The sequence below is a fragment of the Carcharodon carcharias genome, chromosome 4 (genome assembly GCF_017639515.1).
Source record: "Carcharodon carcharias isolate sCarCar2 chromosome 4, sCarCar2.pri, whole genome shotgun sequence".
Classification (NCBI taxonomy): domain Eukaryota; kingdom Metazoa; phylum Chordata; class Chondrichthyes; order Lamniformes; family Lamnidae; genus Carcharodon; species Carcharodon carcharias.
In genome coordinates this window covers 68870407-68891704 of record NC_054470.1, presented here as the reverse complement: position 1 = coordinate 68891704, position 21298 = coordinate 68870407, and the positions used below count along the sequence as shown (strand labels likewise).

At 43.6% G+C, this 21298-nt stretch overlaps 1 protein-coding gene across 2 annotated transcripts in view; it reads right to left on the bottom strand.

The window, feature by feature from the left end:
- tet2 (tet methylcytosine dioxygenase 2) overlaps window positions 1-21298 on the bottom strand; it is a 168191-nt gene that overhangs the window by 24756 nt on the left and 122137 nt on the right. For both annotated transcript variants that reach the window (XM_041186250.1, XM_041186249.1), the window contains 4 exons: window positions 18682-18775; window positions 16718-16926; window positions 5212-5362; window positions 4272-4361 (listed from right to left, as the gene is read on the bottom strand). In XM_041186250.1, the coding sequence (XP_041042184.1) occupies window positions 4272-4361; window positions 5212-5362; window positions 16718-16926; window positions 18682-18775 (544 nt within the window). The remainder of the gene's footprint in view (window positions 1-4271; window positions 4362-5211; window positions 5363-16717; window positions 16927-18681; window positions 18776-21298) is intronic.

Sequence of the window (21298 nt, the reverse complement as noted above, 5' to 3'; positions counted from 1 at the left end):
AAACTCCCACAAACAGCAATATGGTGATGACCAGGTAACCTGTTCTTTTGTGATGTTGATTGAAGGATAAATATTGGCCAGGCCAAAGAAGAGTCAGCCTCGGAGAGAGGAAGATATTGCATGGTGCTGTGATGCTTGGATATTCAGACTTCAATGTGCCTGCTTTATCAAGGACCATTCTTCTTTGCATCCAGGCAGTGAGCTCCCTGCCTACTTGCATTAGATGTTGGGATTATGACCCATGCACCCAGGATACTAATGCCATGAAGAGCTTTATCATGTCATCATGGCCTATGTATCATGGCCAATAAACTGCCACATTAGAGGCATCTGTAGTGGGGGCCAGGGGTAAAAATATAAATCGTGTCAAGATGGGCCTTTCTCACTGAGATTTTGCTGCTACTGCAAGATGCCAGACTTTGCAGCTACAATAAGCATGGAGAAAAGTGGAAGAGAAGCATTAAGAAAGGATTAATTGTGGTCTTACAGAGCACTGGTTAGAGTGAGGACTTTCCTTCAGGCAGCAGCATCCATTTAGTTTCACAAATCGGTCTCTGATGTCAAGCTTTAGCTTCCAACTCCTGACCAGTCATGGCCTGCACAACATGTTTTATGCCTTGATAGCAGCATAGGATATTCCTGCAGCATATAATGACTCTCAATGGCATAAGCAGGTCAGCAGTGTCTTAAAGTGCTTCTAAGCAAGACCCATCATTGGAAGCTTTCCACTGGGTGTTTACTTCCCTCAGCTGAGTGTGAGATTGAGGACCGCTACTACAGGAAGCAGATCTCTATACTTATATCCCCTATGTGTGCACTCACATCTGTAACAACATTCAACAACCAGCAGTCATCTTATTTATCCAATTAAGAGAATTCTCCTTCAGTGCTCCTGGCACAGACCAGGAAGGCACACTGCAGAACCATGCAACCTTAGTGGAATCACAAGTTCTTGCAGCATAGCCTGGTATATGCTGGGAGAACAGGAGGTGGCTGATGCTATTGAGGGTTGAAGTAGGAATTAATTGGTGATTAAGAAGTAAAAGCAGCAGTGTTAGAGGGTCAAGCCCTTCAACAGTCAAGAGAGTCGTCCAGGATTTGTAATGATTTGCCCTCATACCTGGGCTTTTCTGCTGAAGGTGGTCGTTGCACATCTTCACCTTCTTCCTCTGTGTGTTCATGCTGCTCCTCTCTAAAGTCCATGAGTATGCTTTTGTCAATTGTGAGGGTGTGCAGTGCCCAGAGTATGACCATAAATTGGAAATACTGCTTCAAGACCACCAAAGATATCCTCTGACAAAATTGACACCCAAGTGATTCACTACAACCAATTTAAACCCTGTGGAAATTGGGCAGACTAGGCAGTCAAAATGGCTGTCATGACTTGCCATGCTCACCACCTGATTACGCTGCCTTCCTGATCTGCTTTCTTGAGCATATGACTGGGACACTCAGCAGAAGATAGTAGGGCCTTTCTTTAAATATGCAGAATAGGCTTGGATGTGACTTTGGGGCTTAAATTCTATTTCACCTGAGGCCTATGCGAGGGGAGCCATTGTGGCTTCCCTGCCAGGTCAAATTGATGGAAAGTGGATCTCGAGTCAGAACAGGCTAGAAAAGGTTGAGCTGTTTTCAAAAATATAAATGTAGATCAAGAGGAGCAATAGTTTCCTTAGGTCTCTCAAGGAAACCTTAGGCCTCCTTGGCCAAAGGTTTCCCTTTGCCACCCCTGACTGTGATACCCTTTGAATGCCCTAACCTCTAAGCTCTCTAAACTACTGTTCCATTGGGACTGCAATGGCAGCCTTCTGGCAATCCAAAATGCTGCTCCTACTGGGCCTGTTCAATGCTTCATGTTGAGTTCAGACAGGAGAATGACTGACTGAGTCAATAAAATGAGGCTGGAGTGTTAAAATGTCCCAGGCCTCATGTTGTGGATGGCCAGACAATTTTCCACCTACCACTGTCTCTGCCTGTAGCGCTCCTGCCATTGGTTAAATTTGGGCCTGTTGTGATGTTCTGTTATGGGATTTGAGGGTAATGTACTGGTATCAAGAATCAATTTTCCAACCTGGTTTCTCCTGGGAAGATGATGCCATTCTGAGTGGTAATAAGGAGCCTGCCTCAAGTGTATGACTTTGAGAGTTGGGAGACAGATCAACTATACATTCCTGGAACACAGTGTGGAGTTGTATCTTGGCTGGTGCTTAATTGGCCATGTGCACTCAGTCTACTGTGTTCAGTTTCCAGAGAATCCAGAAAATTACTTCCTCTCTCTCCTGTGACTGTAGGTAATTTTTGGTAATACTGCTAGGGTGTCAGTGGTAGGTTTCTCAGATCGCTCTGTTTCTGTGATTAACAGCATCTTCACTCACACCAAAATCTTACTTTCAGGTGGCTGGAGGATGCAGAGTTTGACAAGCTGCTCTGTTGCTTGATTGCACCTCCAGGTAAATGGCAATAGGAAATGGCCATGTTCAGTGACTACCTCTCTGCTAAGGTTAGAGTCTTCACCAGGATGATTTCTTCTCAGTTTCCCAGATAGCAGAGCTCCTGTGCTTCCTCCATTGATGTTTGCTTGAATCCCATTATCCTTGAATTTCCTCATCCAGGAACAACATCACATTTAGGATTAAATCAGGAATAAATCTTGCACTGAAAATGTATTGTAGGCCCACTCGTCAGCTGCAAAGGCTTCAGTTCCTGCTCTGCAACTAAATCCCCAACGCGCTCAACAAGTCTTTCAGATGAAACATTTGTTTCCTTGTCGACCCATCATTCGTGATGAAGTGGAGGGAGTTGAAAATGTGGCACCTACGCCCCCCCATTTCCACAGCACTAATGCCAGGCTAATCCAATGGGTAACCCAAACATCACATGTAACTTAGAGCCACAGGCTGGCTTGGGACTCTGGGCATCTTTTGAAGGGAACCTTGGTCGATTTGGCAGTCCAGTTGGAGTTGTTAAAGGACATCCAACTCAGCAAAATTAGCATGCAATGCATGCAAGACTTACCTTTCCTAACGCTGAGTTAAGGCACCTGTGACATTCCATAATTTAGAGGATAGGCAACATTCTTATAATGCACTAGGAAAACTTCTGTCTTCCTCAGCTCCTCCAACTTGAATACCAGGACCATCGTGCAGATGAGTCACTAGAGATGATCCAGTTTGTATTACTCTTCACAATATAATCATCAGAAAAATCTATGGTTGAGGCAAATGTAAAATGTATACCTTGCTGAAATTTCTCCTCAAAACACTCGTGTTCATCTGAATGCACAGACAGGACAAACTTTGCCTGCGAGCTGATGGAACTCATTGTACTTACAGGAAGCATGCCGTGGAGTGCCAGCTTCCACCAGGGACCTCAGGCTGCACCCACTGAGATGTGAGACATGAAGCATGCAGCTTTCTCACAGGCTCCTCCACATTAATCCGGGCTAGCTGATTATAAGCAGTATAAAGTGATGCATCAAACAGTACTCACCTGGAACATGAAAACACAAAACAAAATATCCCATTCAGACTTATGGATCTTACAGTCTATAAGGAATTCTTTTTCAATTGATCTAGAGAGTTTATACAGGACCAGGAGCAGGCCATTCAGCCCATCGAGCCCATTCCACCATTCAGCTAGATAATGTGTTGCAACTCCATGTACCCACCTTGGTTCCATTTAATTTAAAAGCCTTATCCAAACAAAATCTATCAATCTCAGTCATGGAATTTTCTATTGACCTCAACAGCTTATTGCGAGAGCAACTTCAAGATTTCCACTACCTTTTGTGTGAAGAAGTGCTTCCTGACATCACTCCTCAATGGCCTGACTCTAATTTTAAGGTTATGTCCCCTAACATTTTCTGCTTTTAACTCGTTCAATCTTGTCAGACTTATTTGAGGAATTGTGACTTTGAGTGATGGTGTGAAAAGGACAATACTGGGTCAGCCTGCTTTTATCCAGCAATTGCAACATTGAGAGAGAGTGGCTGAGTTGTTATTGTTCATTTTAAACCATCATCCAAAGTCAAAATTAACCTGCACTATGTCTTACTCCATCTAGAAGTATTTTTAAAAATAGCCCTGTTACATCAAAGTATTCATCATTGTATTCACTAGTCTGGAAACTGATAAGAGTCTCAGGTAACTTTGCGAGACTCTGCTTCCACATCCTGTTCTCCCATTGGCGTTGCTGTCAATCAAGTCTCAGAACGTTTACCTTATTTGTGTGGAAGAACTGTGTACGTGAAATTAAACAAGGCAAGCACTCACTTGGTTGTTGAAAGCTTCTGGGGCAAACCTCTTGTAAACAGGTGCCAATAAGTTTGCCAGGTTTTGCAGATTCGACTCTAGCTTTTCCTCCTGAACAGAAAGTTATAAATTAATTGTCAGAAAAGGAAGTACTGAAAGATTGAAAAGTTAGCATTTCAGGGAGATTTCACAATCCGCTATTCGCTTCAGGGAGTGGTGCTCGCAAGGAGCAACTCTTGGGAAATCACAAGGCAGCAGCAGATGATTTGAGTGGATTATTATGGACAGGGCACTTCTCACTGACCAACATGCCCCTCAGAGAGTGCACCAATTGTAGACCTACCCTTTAAATTGCTCTTTTTATTTTGTAGTGGAAGAATGCACAGGCTGAGTAATAGCCCCTTCAATAGCTCGAACTATTTTTATACCAGCTGATAGGATGGTTGGTCCCGTACAATAGTGGGGGGGTTTAAGGGCTGTCACCACCCACTGACAGGGAGGGATCATCCACAGCAACCGGATGCATGCATCCCACTGGATGTCTGGTATACACTCACTGGGACAGTCCGGAATGGGATTCAAGCCCTGCACCTTCTCAATATTTTGGTAATGGGGCATTGAGGGGGTACCTTACTAGACATGAACCAGATAGAATTGTAACACAAGAGATTTGAATGTTCCACCTCTATGCTCCACGTGTGAGGCCTTGTCCATGCAGGGTTGCAAATCAAGAAATTGTGGGCACAGTCCTTGCATTTCAACCTATTAAAACTAACGGATGGAAAACCAGGACTGCATGCACACCACCTCCTGAAATGCATTCTAGTTGGGTGAGCCTTTGCACCTGGAACACCAAATGGTCGAATGCTACCCAGAATTCTAACCTGTGTGCGCTACTGGCAGAAGAAGCCCCACAAAATGACTATTAGCAGGTAGAGAAGCCTGCTGAGTTACCACTGACCTCTTTGGGATCATCACCGAGTAGCCGGAATTTCCTGGGAGCTTTACTTCTTGCGAACTTACACCCGTTATAGTACATACTCCAGGAACAGCCGAAGGAAAACGAAGCTCCGCAAGTGTCTTGGTTCAGCCCTTGGCAAGCACATGTTCGTCTGCAGGAGAAAGGTAAGATTTAAGTTAAGATAAGCTGGCATTAGACTTTGTGTCTGACATCAGGATTTCAAATGGCCACATATCATCCCAACCTGGACATATATCTCCAGCTTTTTCTAAGTGCTGGATCAAAATCCCAGAACTCCCTGCTTAACAGTGTCTATGTACCTTCACCCTACGGACTGCAGCACTTCAAGAATAAGGCCTGCCAGCCACCATCTTCTCAGGGCAACTCAGGATGGGCAATAAATTGCGGCCATGCCAGTGATGCCCACATCCCAAGAATGAATAATAAAAAAATTAATGAATTCAATCACACCCCATAAGCGCTAATATATGACCATTGATTCTATGTGACAGAAGATGGAGCTTGACTGAAGACCTCTCAAGGGGCGTTATCCAATTGTGTTCACCCCTCATGGAGCTGCCCTCCTCACATTCCCCCAGATCTCGAGTGGCTATCAGAAGCTCATGTGCAGGCCTACCACCACTTTCAGACCTTAACAGTTGAGAAAATGGTGTTTTTCCAGATGAGAGATTTTTGAGAGATGCTCTGTAGAGGTAAGGCACCCTGAGGACAATATTGCTTTAGATTCAATCACATACTACAAGAGGAGGCTCTCCAAACATCACAGCACTCATTAAAAGAGGTGCACAGAGCCTGGCCCAACACCTCCTGCATCGGCTAGGCTAGGTTCCACACAGATTATACATTTCAGTTTGGAAAGTGATCGCTGTTTATTTCAGCTGGGTGACTCTTGACTGCCCCAGTAGAGCAGAATACTCTGAAGAGTATTCGGTCTTCTTCTGTTTCTGAGAGGAGGGATTGATAAACTCTGGTAACTAATTTTTATAGATATAACATTGCAGCAAGCCTGCATGAGAGGGGCTGGATAAGTGAAGAGGGATTGGTGCGTGGAGGAGGGGATGGTGTGTGGGATTGGGGTTGACCTTTGGTGGGAGTGATGTTGGAGTGGGGGAGAGGTACACTATGGGTGGGGTCTTCCAACCCCACCCGCCGCAGGGATTGTCAGGTCCCGTTGAAGGTCAGTGGACTTTTGGCTGGGCCTGCTGAATCTCCCGCAGTGGGTTCCGCCACAATGGGGTCAGAAAATCCCAGCTTATGTGTGAGCTAAGGGTTTGGTGTTAGGCAGGAGTTTCTAACATTCAATAAAGGTTAAATATTTGATTGTGAGGACTCAATGCAGAGACTCTTCATTACACACATGTAGCAGGAATTCTTGAATCGGCAGCCCATGATTTTCAATCTCTAACAAACATTTAAGTAGAGAATCCCAAGTTGGAGATTTGAGAGCAGTGCTGAACACCTTTCTGGAACTGGGATACTGTGTTACTCGCTGCTTTATTCGTTTACTGATGTCTCTTAGTTTTACCGACTTTTCAGATTTTGAAAAATGTCAGTTTTGGGGTAGTGGGGTCATTTCTGGGGGCAGTGCCTGATAATTTTGCCTGGCATGCCCTGGTGAGGCTCTGTGGGTGCTACGCTTGCCCAGGGCAGGCCTGGGTTCCATCCTGCACCAAGCGGCCCCAAAAATGTGAAAGATGAAAAACAAATCAATTGCAGAGGGACGGAATCACCTTCTAATTTTATTCCTGCAGGGAAAATAAAAACTAGTGGTGCTCACTTCTTCTGAAAGAGTTCTCTCCATCGGAGCAGAAAGGTCCCTCTGTCGCACCTGTACAGGTGCAAGCTTCCCTTCTCGGTGTTTAAAGTGACCACGCCCTTGGAATTTGCAAGCCAACAGGCAGAGGAGGGTCAATATCCTCAGGTGCTGACAGCTGAAGCAGAGACTCACAACTTTCAGGCCTTGTGTGATTTAGTCACTTCCTGAAGATTCTCACTGAGAGGTATAGCTGTGCTATTAATGATAGAGTTGATCTGCAGACACTTCTTGGGTGGAAACATTAAGTTTATTTACAATGTACTCAGCAGCAACTATATGTGTGCTTTCAACTCTCACTCTATCTCTACACTGATTCCTGAGGTAGTCCATGCTATTCTCCTATTGGTTACTACAGATCATGTGATCTTGCCTAACAAGTATTATTCTTTACACACATTACACACTAAATAAAACCATAATTACTACAGGAATGCATATTGTTGTTGTTTATCTGTGGATACGATCAGTGCAGAATCTTGACATGTATTTACAAGAAAATACTTCTCTGAAGGAGCAGCTTGTAAAAACACCAAGACACTTGAATCTTCCAGCAATATTCTCTGTACTTTACAAAAACAGAATTACCTGGAAAAACTCAGCAGGTCTGGCAGCATCGGTGGAGAAGAAAAGAGTTGACGTTTTGAGTCCTCATGACCCTTCGACAGAACTGGAGTTCGAGTCCAAGAAAGAGTTGAAATATAAGCTGGTTTAAGGTGTGTGTGGGGGGCGGAGAGATAGAGAGAGAGAGAAAGGTTGGTGGGGGGGGTGGTTGTAGGGACAAACAAGCAGTGATAGAAGCAGATCATCAAAAGATGTCAACACCTGCGGTCTGTCCGCAAGAATGACCCAAACCTCCCTGTTGCTTGCCATTTTAACACTCCACCCTGCTCTCTTGCCCACATGTCTGTCCTTGGCTTGCTGCATTGTTCCAGTGAAGCCCAACGTAAACTGGAGGAACAACACCTCATCTTCCGACTAGGGACTTTACAGCCTTCCGGACTGAATATTGAATTCAACAACTTTAGGTCGTGAGCTCCCTCCCCCATCCCCACCCCCTTTCTGTTTCCCCCTTCCTTTTTTTTCCAATAAATTATAAAGATTTTCCTTTTCCCACCTATTTCCATTATATAAAAAAAAACCCCACTAGAGCTATACCTTGAGTGCCCTACCATCCATTCTTAATTAGCACATTCGTTTAGATAATATCACCAACTTTAACTTTAACACCTATGTGTTCTATTGTACTATTGTCGTTGACATCTTTTGATGATCTGCTTCTATCACTGCTTGTTTGTCCCTACAACCACACACCACCCCCCCCACCTCTCTCTCTCTCTATCTCTCCGCCCCCCACCCACACACCTTAAACCAGCTTATATTTCAACTCTTTCTTGGACTCGAACTCAAGTTCTGTCGAAGGGTCATGAGGACTCGAAATGTCAACTCTTTTCTTCTCCGCCGATGCTGCCAGACCTGCTGAGTTTTTCCAGGTAATTCTGTTTTTGTTTTGGATTTCCAGCATCCGCAGTTTTTTTGTTTTTTTCTCTGTACTTTCTTATGTTCAGTAGGAAATCTTCTGATGTGGTAACTGCCTCTAGCACTGAAGGATTGGTGGAAATGATGGATTAATAATGTTTAAGCTCAAGCAAAGACAGTTATAGAGTTGTGCCTTTCAGGAGATTCCTGGGGAGTAACATGCAGGGTGATGTTTTATTGTTGGTGTCCCTGTGGCAGAGCTTTGTGCAATAGAAGGACAAATTGGTAAATCGGGCATAGAGTCAGCGATCAGACTAACATTCTTTAAAATTAATAATATGAAAATCATGGGATTGGCAGGTTAGATGTTGCTGAATTCTCAGTATGTGGTCTTATGTTGTGTATCTGTACTGCAAGAGCACTAGGTCAAAACATGTTCTCCAACAGTGCAAGGAAGTACAAATGTTGGGGGTTGGGGGGTTAGGAGCCAGGAGCTGGAAACACAGGGTGAACTCAATGTAGGAATCCCAGTCCGTTCAAAAACAGTTCTATTCCTCCTCCATCTCCTTCTCCCATCCCTTCCTCCCATCTTACCCTTCCTCACCTTCCCCACAATCATATTTCTCTTGCCCATTTCTAGCCCATTGTTCCTCAACCATCCTACATCCCCAGGCCCTTTATTTCATTATTCCCTCCTGTCCCATCTTAGCTCCTGACCTTTCCCATTCCTTAGACCCTCCTCGTCCATCCTTTCCTGTTCTATCTATTTTCTTCCTATCTTTTACCCCTCATTCTTTCTGTAGTAATTATGGTTTTATTTAGTGTGTAATGTACTTTTAAGAATAATATGTTAGGCAAGATCACATGATCTGTAGTAACCAATAGGAGAGCAGCTCGGGTTACCTTAGCAGTCAGTGTAGAGATAGAGTGAGAGCTGAAAGCACACGTGTAGTTGCTGCTGAGTATATTGTAAATAAACTTAATGTTTCTACCCAAGAAGTGTCTGCAGATCAACTCCGTCATTAATAGCACAACTCAGACACCCTACAATAAACTGGCGATAAGGATAAAACAGGATATGAGAAGAAATCAAGTTTGAAAGAAATCGGCACGATACCTCGCCCAGTGATTGTAAGTAGCAAGCTCTGTTAGAATTAGAGAAGTTATCCCCTCTCAACATGCCACAATTTGGAAGAATTGATCCTTTTGAACCTGCCACAGTTGATTGGTCTCAATATATAGAATGCCTCACGTTCGTTTTGCAAGCAAATAAGATTACGGGGGAAGAAAAGAGGCGGGCGATCCTCTTGAGTATTTGTGGGAGCAAAACCTACAGTTTGATTCAAAGTTTGATGGCATCCAGTGCCCCAGATTTGAAAAATTTCAATCAATTGGTGGATCTCGTGAAGGGTCATTTCCAACCCAAGCCCTCAGTCACGATGCAGAGGTTCAGGTTTAATTCGCGAAACAGAGCCCCGGGTGAGACAACTACATGCTATGTGGCAAATTTGAAGTAGCTAACGGAACATTGTGAGTTAAGTACGACTCTGAACGACATGCTAGTGTGTGGTGTGAAAGAGGACACTATTCAGAAAAGATTATTGTCCGAAGTGAACCTGAATTTCAAGGTGGCGTTAGAGATAGCGCTGGTCATGGAAAGCACAGCAAGAAATTCAAAAGCAATACAGGCTGTGCAAAATGGCACCGTCCTCCACATCAGGCAGGAAACCTCAACTGAAAGAGGTGTGAAAAAGCGAGACTCCACTAAGAAGCAGGAAACAACCCCCGGTAGCTGAAGAATAAAGAAAAATAACTTAGCAGTGAAATTGAAGAATAATTTTAATAGAGATGGAAACCAGCAGGCTTTTAGCGATGGGCAGTTTAAAAAAATCAAATGCTACTATTGTCATAGAAATGGACATCTGGGCCAGGATTTTGTCCTCGTTGGGCAGGCTCGGCGGGGGTGAGCAGGAGCAGTCAGGAAGCCGACCATCGCCCGCATGTGGTGGGGGTGGGGGACGGGGGGCGGACGGGAAGGAGGGCGAGTGCACAAGTTCACCCATGCGTGTGGGTGCGCGCAGGAAAAGCTCCCTGAGGCACAGAGCTGCCTCGGAGATGAAGAATTTGAAAAATAAAAATAAAGAATTTAAAAATGTTAACAACATGTTCCCTCGTGACTCACATGAGCAGGGACGTGTTAGAAATTGGTTTGAAAACTTTTTATTTTCTTTAATGACGAATCAAAACCTCATCCCACCCATGGATGAAGGTTCACAAAAAGCCCAAAGACTGCTTGGCCTTTTTGCCTGCCAATTGGATCTTTAATGGCCTTAATAGGCCTGTTAACTGTCGACGGGCACGCTGCTGACTCCCACCCTCGCCTGCCAACTGAAATATCACGCGAGTGCCTGATGACGTTGGGACTCTTGCCCGATGTCATCGCGTGTCATTTTATGCTTGTTCGGGTCGGGCGTGTGCCCGCCTGACAAGCAGAAAATTCTGCCCATTCTGAGGCAGCGCAAGGAACAATTCAGGCAGGGTTGTAAACAAACAAAGAAGCCCAATGAAATCAACAATGTAGAAGAACCTGAAACAACAAATTCAGACATTTACTCGTCGTTTAATCTGGAAGTTGGAAAGACAGAACCAATATTTGTCACAGTGAAAGTAAATGGCAAACCTGTTAGAATGGAAGTAGACATGGGAGCTTCCACTACAGTAATTGGGGAACATACCTTCAGATATTTGAATAACGGTGAACATCAATTAAGTTCAGAAGAAACAGATGCCAAACTCAAAACATATATGGGTGAAGACATTCAAGTAAAAGGCATAAGCAGAGTAACTGTCCATTATGGAAGCCAATCAGCAAAGATACCCTTTATAGTGGTAGCAGGTGAAGGGCTAAAGCTCCTGGGGTGAAATTGGTTAAAGGAGATTAAGTTAGGATGGTCTGAAATTTTCCAGTTGAGAGCAAGTGGGCTACCAGAGCTACTTAGAAAGTACGCCACCGTCTTCAAGGATGAAATGGGGAAAATCCAGGGCCTGCAGGCCAAAATTTATGTGGATCCGGAAGCAACCTCTCGCTTCATGAAGACGAGACTAGTGCCATACGCCCTGTGAGAAAAAGTCGACATTGAGCTGAACAGACTGGAGAAACTGGGCATTATACAACTTGTTCAGTTGTCAGAATGGGCAGCACCCATAGTCCCCATCCTTAAACCTGACCAAAGCATCCGAATCTGTGGAGACTACAAACTAATGTTTAATAAAGTAGCTAAGCTAGACAGGCACCCCATTCCAAAAATCGAAGACCTGTATGCCAAGCTGGCAGGAAGGACATTGCACACAAAGCTTGACATGAGTCATGCTTAGCAACAACTAGAGTTGGATAATGCCTCCTGGGAATTTGTCATAATTAGTACCCACAAAAGGTTGTACCAATATACACGACTGCCTTTCAGTGTCTCCTCCACCTGTGCCATCTTTCAGAGAACAGTGGAAAGTTTATTGCAGGGACTCCCCCAGGTTGTAGTCTATCTAGACAATGCATTGGTGACAGGATTCACTGAAAAAGAGCATTTGGCAAACTTAGAAGTCTTTAAACGTTTCTTGCAAGCTGGAGTGCGTTTAAAAAAAGAAAAGTGCACATTCCATGTGAGGGACGTAATCTATTTGGGTGACTGGGTAGATTCACGTGGCCTCCACCCAGTTGAGGAGAAAGTGAGAGCCATAAGAGTGGCACCTGCACCAAAGAATGCCTTAGAACTCAAAGCATTCCTAGGAATGATCAACTATTACGGACGTTTCTTATCTAATTTGCCTACAGTGCTGGCCCCCTGCATTCTCTACTCAAAAAGAGCCAACGTTGGTCTTGGGAGGTGCCCCAGAAAGAAGCTTTCATAAAGATGAAACATTTGTTGCACTTGTCCAACCTGTTAGTGCATTATGACCAGACGAAAGAAATGGTGGCTGACATGTGACGCATCTCTCTGTGGAGTGGGAGCAGTGCTCTCTCATCAGATGGATGACGGCATGGAACGGCCAATAGGTTATGTATCAAGTATTCTCACCACAGTGGAAAAGAGATACTCGCAGATAGAAAAAGGAGGCTTGTCCATCATCTTTGGTGTCAAGAAATTTCACCAGTATATACATGGTCATCATTTTACAATCGTTTCAGACCACAAACCATTGCTAGGATTGTTTAGTGAGGACAAGGCTATACCACCCATAGCCTCAGCAAGAATACAATGATGGACCTCAATTCTGGCAGCATATGAATACACTTTTGTACATAGGCCTGGCAATCAAATCGCAAACGCCAATGCCCTTCGTCATTCGCCTTTACAAGAAAATGATGAGCATGTCCCAGTTCCACAGGAATTTGTTTTACTGTTAAATTTCATGGATTCTTCGCCTGTATGTACTCGACAGATCAGAGACTGGACAAGTTGGGACCGAGTCCACTCTCAGGTTCAAGAACAAATGCTACATGGCTGGTCACAGGAGCCTGTATTTGACTAAATGAAACCATACTTCAACAGAAGACATGAAATAACCAGCCAGGATGGCATCTTATTGTGGGGAGCACGAGTGATAGTTCCTCCAAAGGGAAGGGAACCATTTTTAATTGAACTACACAGTGCCCATCCAGGAATTTCCTCAATGAAGACCATAGCACGCAGCTATCTATCGTGGCCTGGGATGGATGGCAAAATAGAGAGTTTAGTAAAGCACTGTGTGCAATGTCAGCAACAGCAAAAGTTGCCAGTGACAGCTCCATTATACCCATGGGAGTGGCCAGGTAGACCCTGGGTGTGGTTATGCATTGACTACATTGGACCTTTCCTGGGAACAATGTTTCTGCTCATTGTCGATGCCCATTCAAAATGGTTGGATGTATATGAGGTGAAGTCACCAACGTCGGCCCTACAATTGAGAAACTATGTCAGAGCTTTGCCATTCAGATACTGCCAGAAGTAGTCGTTTCCAATAATGGCACGGCATTTACGAGTGCTGAGTTTCAACGGTTTATCAGCCTCAACAGTATCACTCACGTGAAAACTGCACCGTACCACCCTTCCTTTCAGCCACTCTGGCTGAAAGGGCGGTTCAAATATTCAAGGCAGGCATGAAAAAGCTAACTGGCGATCCCTTGGCAACCAAGCTAGCATGTTTCCTTTTTCATTACAGGACTACCTTTCTCACAACAACAGGTGTCACATGTGCAGAGTTATTGTTGAAATGCCGTCTCAGGATGAGATTGAGCTTAATAATGCCGAATTTAAAGGGGAAGATGGAAAGGAGTCAGGGAAGCCAGAAAACTAGACACGACTGGCGTAGTTGTGAGGGGAAATTTATTGTGGGAGAGCTGGTATGAAAAACGTCGGGGAAGAATCAAACTGGTTACCGGGTGAAATAAATGCGGTGACCGGACCTCTATCTTACCACATGGAGGTGGAAGGCTGGATCATCTGTAAACATGTGGACCACTTAAGGAAGAGAGAGACAAATCATCAAGATTTGGTTCCACCAGTGATCATGACCAGATCTGCATTTCCTGTTGAGGATACTCAGCCCAGGACTGACATGTCTGATGTTCCTGTAAGAGTTGAGGATACAGAACTGCAAGTGCCCACCGAAGCACCTGATGTTCAGGCAACTCCGGAAAAGGAAGTTCCTGACAAAGAATCTGAAGTTGTGGAGCTGCGACATCCACACGTATCAGGAAACCACCTGAAAGACTGAACTTGTAAATTCCTTACCCAGTGTATATATTATGTTGTCTTGAAAAATATGTACTTGTAAATATAATATCTATAGCAGAGTTAAAGGGGAGGAATGTACTAATGATGGTTCTATTTAGTGTAATTTACCTTTAAGTTTAGTACGTGTTAGGTAAGATCACATGACCTGTAGTAACCAATAGGAGAGTAGCTCGGGCTATCTCAGCAGTCAGTGTAGAGATAGAGTTGGAGTTGAAAGCACATGTTTAGTTGCTGCTGACTGTATTGTACATAAACTTAACGTTTCCACCCAAGAAGTGTCTGCTGATCAACTCTTTCATTAATAGTACAACTTGGCCACCCTAAACACTTGCCCTCATTCTTCCCTCATCATATTGCCCTTGCCTATTTCCTGCCCCATTGATCCTTGCTGTCATCTTCCCCTTTCCCATTTTTGTCCACATTCTCCTCCTCTTGAAAAATGAGCCAAGTGGGAAGCTTCATCCTCTGCCCATTGAGTATATTGGGCCTGGAGGATAAATTAAAGCTAATTTTGGATTGGTCCACAAAAGCTACCAATCCATATCTACCCAATCAGGGAATAGCACTGCTGCAGTTGTCTGGGCCTGGGTTCTTTCGAGCAGTGGTTCTGAAAGTGATCCATAGACCATCAGGGTCCTATAGGTGGTCTGTAGACTGTTCCAAATTGCAAGTCACTGAACCTGGCATTCGCTAAGAAAAGTTTGACTGACTTTTGGCTCCATATATGGTCCAGGTAGCTGGGACCCACTAACACCGCTCTCAAGCACTTGCTGCCATTCCCAACAATGTACAACCGTGAGGTCAGATCTTCAACACTTGTGGGGCTGAAAACAAGGAACCTGCCTGACTGTGTGTCCCGACATGAGACTGAAGCTTTCTAGCTTAGAAGGACCATCACCTTATTGGCATCTCAACAAAAGCAGTGCCATTCTATTTTAGTAGTGGCAAGAGAAAACACGTGGGTTAGGAATCCTAGGTGGTCTGTGCAGGTCTTTTGCCCTTCCTAAGTGTTCTGTGGACAAACATGTTTGAGAACCACTGCTTTAGAGGGTTGAGGCTGAGCTGTAGACAATTAGGGACCAATTTTGTGAGTTTTCTGGTCTGGATGAAAGGAATTTGGAGTTGGATTAGGTCCAGAAACTGCTTGTTGAATGATCTTGCTATCCTGTATGCCATGCGAACTGCAGATCCAAATAAGTGTGTTGGGTGACAACACTGACTGCTGAAGTCATAATTTACTAAAGGTTTGGCAGTTTTTTGGGCAGAGAGAAGTGGAAGGACTCTGTGTCAGTTTTGACTACATCAAGAGAAAGTGATGTGGATCTGTGTTGACATGATCCATTGAGTTTCCGCGTAGAATAGCAGTGATATCTTGAGAGATTTCCTGATGTAGTGTGTGAAAGGGCATCACCATGTTACAGCTGATAGTGAATTACAGGAGCTTTTGCAGCTGACAGTAAAAAGAAGAGGCGAAGGAAGGATTAATCTCCACACCATGTGTAAGCGAAGGAAGGATTAATCTCCACACCATGTGTAACAAAGCACGAGCCTAAAGATTGCATGGGGATGGGGAGTGGAATTCGGGATCTGGCACTCTGAGTGGGCACATGTGAGGAAATAGACATGTTCATGGCCCCCAATCTTCCTGCATGTGCTTCCTGTGGACTCTGCTGCTCACTGATAGCACACTCGATGTTGGAGAAAATTCGTTCATTAAGTTATCGAACTTTATTTCCATTTTTTGCCATTGAAAACCAATGCTGCACTAGCAGCATACAGCCTGGTCTGTAGGGAGTGAGGGTGCCAGAATCAGAACCTATTTTCACCCTGTACATCAGTCAAACGAGGGTCGGTGCTGAGAACACAGCATAGCTAAATGGACATTTGACGCTCAGTTTCAAAACCTAACAGAAAATCGGCAACACAATCCTCGAAGTGCATAGTCAGGTGCAATTTCTTTCATTATTCTTTCATGGGTTGAGGGCATTACCATCCAACATTCACAGGATAAAGTGGAGGCAGAACCAAGTCTAAACCACCCTTCCCAAAGATCAAGGGTCAGCCACAGCCTCAGAAAAGTTCTGAAGAAGAGTCATACGGACCTGAAACGTTAACTCTGTCTTTCTCTCCACAGATGCTGTCAGACCTGCTGAGTATTTCCAGCAATTTTTGTTTTTGCCTCAGAAGAGTGGTTTGGTGCTTTGAGCCCATGCTAAGTTCAAGTACTCGTCATACACAGGACCCTACGAACAGCACAACCTTTCATCTGTTCACCATTGCTGGGTTTTACTGCAGGTCCCAGTCTCTAACCCATGTCGGTTCCCTCCCTCCTGTTCCCTGAATTGACCTATTTACAAACAACAGGGCGCAGCAAGGCATTGAAACTGTACAAAAAGGAATTGCAGAATTCTGAATTTCTTACTCTTCATTTAGTGCACATCTGCGGCTTGTCAGGGCGCCATGCTTCCTCAGGGTTTCGGTAAGCTCCACGTACAATCTGTCGGCAAATTGCAAAGGGATTCCTTCCCACACCAGGATCAAGACGATAACCACCGCTGTGTCACAGGAATGGCCAGCTCGCTCTCGTACCAGGCAGAGCAATTTCTCTTCGACACAACTTCGCCGAATCACCTGGAGTCACCAAAAAGAAAGGTGCAATGATTGAATATTCAACCCTCCAACCGCAGAGGCTTTCATTTCAACTTATTGTTGTCCCTTTGGGTACGTGGGAACAGGAGTAGGCCATTCAGCCCCTCCAGTCTGTTTACCCATTCAATTAGATCATGGCTAATCTTATCTCCAACTGCCCACCTTTATTTCAACATCTAATCTTAAGCTTCAATAGTCACTCCATTGTTCTTCTCCTGAAGATATGGACCAATATTTTCCATCAACTATGTGATAACTAAAGGCAAAGGAAGGTGGCTGGGTTCTGTTGCAGATTAGGAAAGTTTCTTTATGCAGCATGTTATGATAATCTGGAATACACTGCCTGAATGGCTGGAGGAAGCAAATTCAACTATAACTTTCCAAAGGAAACTGGATATATACTTGCAAAGGAAAATTCTGCAGGGCTATGGGGGAAGGGCAAACGAGTGGGACGATTTGGAAAGCTCTGTCAAAGAACTGGCAAGGACAAGATGGGCTGAATGGCTTCCTCTTGTGCTGAAAGGTGTTATGAATTGATTTCTCTCTTTTCACTGTGCAATAGATTTAATCAAACATCTCAGAACTTCATAATCATTATTTACTTCTTTTAAATAAATGCTATTTTGACAACTTAAACACACTTATTTTCTGTATCACATTTCAAATATCATAGCTGTTTTTATATAAATAATATGCATCCAGAAAAAGAATATTAAAGGTTATGGGGAGTGAACAGTGGATTTAGACCAGAAAGCTCATGTTGACACCCATGGTTATTGGAACTGTGCAGAGGCTGGATACATTGTGACCAGCAGCTTACCTGCATGCCACTACCTACAAGTCTGGGGTGTAATGGAATACTCAATATTCATCTGGATGGGTGCAACTTGAGAGTTTCCACTTAAGACAGAGCACTTCATTTTATCCGCCCTCTAACAGTGCTCAATGTTATTTCCATGGAAATCAGACAGTAACTTCTGATCAGTGCGCATGTGCAGTTAAATGCGGGCATTGGGAAGTTGCTGTCCGGTTTCTCCAGAAACTGCACTACAGCAACAAACGGCTGAAAGACTTGACATTGAAATACATGGAAGTGTGAAAGCTGCTGTACTTATGTGACATATGCAGACTAAACTCTCCAGAAAAAGTTAGGGCTTGTCCATTCCTGCATAAACAGTCTTTTAACTGTGTGCTAATTCTTAATTACTGCCAGGCAACCTCTCTACCACTGAAAAGTAGCTTTAATCACGGAGTCTCATTTCTTCAGCTATTAACCATTATTGGAGATTTTAAAAATAAATACTTATTTTACTTTTTCTTTCTGTCTCGTTTACCCTCTAGCCTAATACAGTTTCCCTGCTCCCTTTATGCTGTTCTCTATGCCTTGATTTGACACAGAATTCAATATCCTAACTGACATTTTCTAATTCGGGCACTGTGCTGCTCACTTACGACTCTTCAGATACATAGTTGGCTGCTCTGTTCACGTGGGTTTCGAATGCTCTTTAGATGACACTGCACTTTTTAGGATAAGTGGCTAACAGGAATTTCCAGTGTAAAAGCCTGTATAAAGTCTAAGGGCAAAGTCAAGTGTAAGGAGCAAGCAGCACCGTTCATTTGCCTCTCTTCACATAGTCCAGCCTCATATGTTGACAATTGAATACAAATCAGTAGAAACAGCTGCACCATGTCACATGTCATAAGTGTTGGAGAAATAAAAGTGTTGAAACAACTCACCCATTTTGCAATAGGACATCCTTGACTGCTTTTGCCCTCTTTCCCCGTGTAAATTATTTTCTCTATTCTGATGGCATTGCCTTTCTCACTCAACCTAGGAAAAAAAGCATTATCCCAAAGATCAACCAAGATCACAGAATTAGAAACATCATTTACTCAGAGTCTAACATTCAATTTCCAACCTCATTTTAAAGATAATTTATTCAGTTTCAGAAAGTGCCTGGAGTGTACGGGTATCTAGACAGGACCCAGTTCCTAGTGGAATTTGAGTCACTACAACAGAGCTTTGCAGTGTATGCTGCTTGTGGATTGATGCTCCATGTATTTCCGTGTTTGAGTGTTCTTTTTAAATATTGTAAATACAGGACACCGATGTACTGGCAGATCTTGTGACACAGCAAGTATCTCTTCATGGGATCAAATCTCCCATTTTGGTGGCATCGTAATGTCACTCAGCGTCTGAAGACTGCAGTGGAATATGAAGAGCATAGGAAGAGAAATTTTCCCTGATTTAGAGTGTGTGAATCTTGGGGAGGAACAGAAAATGAGCACAAGGTACGCTTCTGAAGCCATTTCACCTCTCCCATTCTCTTAACATTCCCACTGAAGTACTACGTTTAAGCATTGTAGGAGGTGCACTGGAAATGTAATTACAGTATTGCTACTACTCAAGGAAAGTAAGAAGACAAAAGTGCCCTGAAGGAAATATTCTGAATTAGCAGACCTAATAGGAGGCAAAGAACAAGCTGCTGATTGAGGATAACTTCATGAGATACCTTTCATCTTCCAAGACAGGAACCGCAAGCAAATCTGTTTACTGAGTCATGTGGGCTCAGTGAGACAGTGCAGTCTCTTCCAATAACAACATTGAACCACTCAAAAAAAAAATGTAACTTCAAAAAAATTCCGATTAATGTCTATGGACACAGATATTATGTCAGTTTAGCATAGTTGGCAGCAGCTTAACCTCTGAGTCAGAAGGTTCTGACTTCCAAGTTTCACTCCAGACTTGAGCACAGGATCTGGGTTGACACCTCAGTGAAGACTTTTGAATCACTATCAAGCCAAGGCTCTGCCTGCCCTCTTGGCTGGTCATAAAAACCCTGTGGCAACAAAGTTCTCCTTGGTGTCCTGGCCAATATTTATACCTCAACAAACATCACTAGAGCAGATTATCTCATCATAACCACATAGTTGTCTGCAGGATCTTGCTGTGCATCGTTTTTTTTTTCCATTTCCTACGTTACAAACAGTGACTACACTTAAAAAGTGCTCATTGGCTGTTTAAGTGCTTGGGGATGTGCTGAGGTCATGGAAGGTGCAAGATAAACACAGGTTCTTTTCTTCATCCTTTATTAGAAAAAACACATGATTCCACAGGGCATTAGACATCCAAGTACCAAACTGTTACCTTTGGTTAACATTGCAAGCGGGGCTTCACTGGGACCTCAGTTTGCCTCTGATCTTGCCATATTGTCACACTTACCAGCCAGAATTGGCCAGCTGTGTCACTGCTATAATTTATGCTAACATTGTGCTAGGCTTAGCGTTAGAAAGGAGAAACAAGGCACAGGAAGGATTGAGAGAGAGAGTTAGTGCTGGAGTAAGAAATAGTTTGAAGTATTAGGTGGGGTCAGCCTAAGAGGAAATACAGTAAGATTGAATTCAGGTTTACATTGCATGTATGTTAACGCACAAAGGGTGGTAAATGATGTTGGTGAGCTGCAGGTGTGGATAGCCACATAGGAATATGATGTCTTTATGATAATGGAGACCTGCCTTAAAAAGGACAGGACTCAGTGCTAAACGTTCCTGGATACCAGATGTTCAGGAAAAGTAGGGAAGGTAAGAAGGGAGGAGAGGTAGCAGTATTAATTAAGGAAAATATTACAGTGCTGGAGGGTGAGGATGTTCTGGAGGGTTTAAGGATAGAGTTAGGAAACAATAGAGGTAGCATTACATTGCTGGGTGTAATCTATGGGCCATGAACTAGTGGGAAAAATATAAAAGAGTAAATTTGCAGGGCAGTTGGAGAGAGATGCAAGAACTATAGAGTCGTGATAATGGGGGACTTCATTTATCCTAATATAGACTGGGATAGTAATAAAGGGGACTGAAGGTCTGTTCAGGAGCACTGAAGTAAGATGAAACAGCAAAAAGAGGTTTATGACATGATCAAGTTGATAATACAAATGAGAACCAGGCTGAATATAGAAAGATTAAATGGGAAGTGACAAAGGAACTAAAAGGAGCAAAGAGAACGTATGTAAAAAGGCTGGAAACTAATGTAAAAAGGAATCCACACAAATAGTAAGAAGGTAGTAAGGGGAAGAGTGAGACCTATTAGGGTCCAAAAAAGAGACCTATGTGGAAGCAGAAGGCATGGCTGAGGTATTAAATGAGTCATTCCAATCTGTTTTTATCAAGGTAGAAGAGGTTGCCAAAGTCATGTAGTTAAGGATGTAGTTAGGATACTAGATGGCTAAAAAATGATTAGGAGGAGATATTAGAAAGGATGCCTGTACTTAAAGTTGTTCAGTCACCAGGAACTGATCAGAATCACGAGAATGATTCCAGGGAAGAGGAACGTCAGTTCTGAAGATAGATTGGAGAAGTT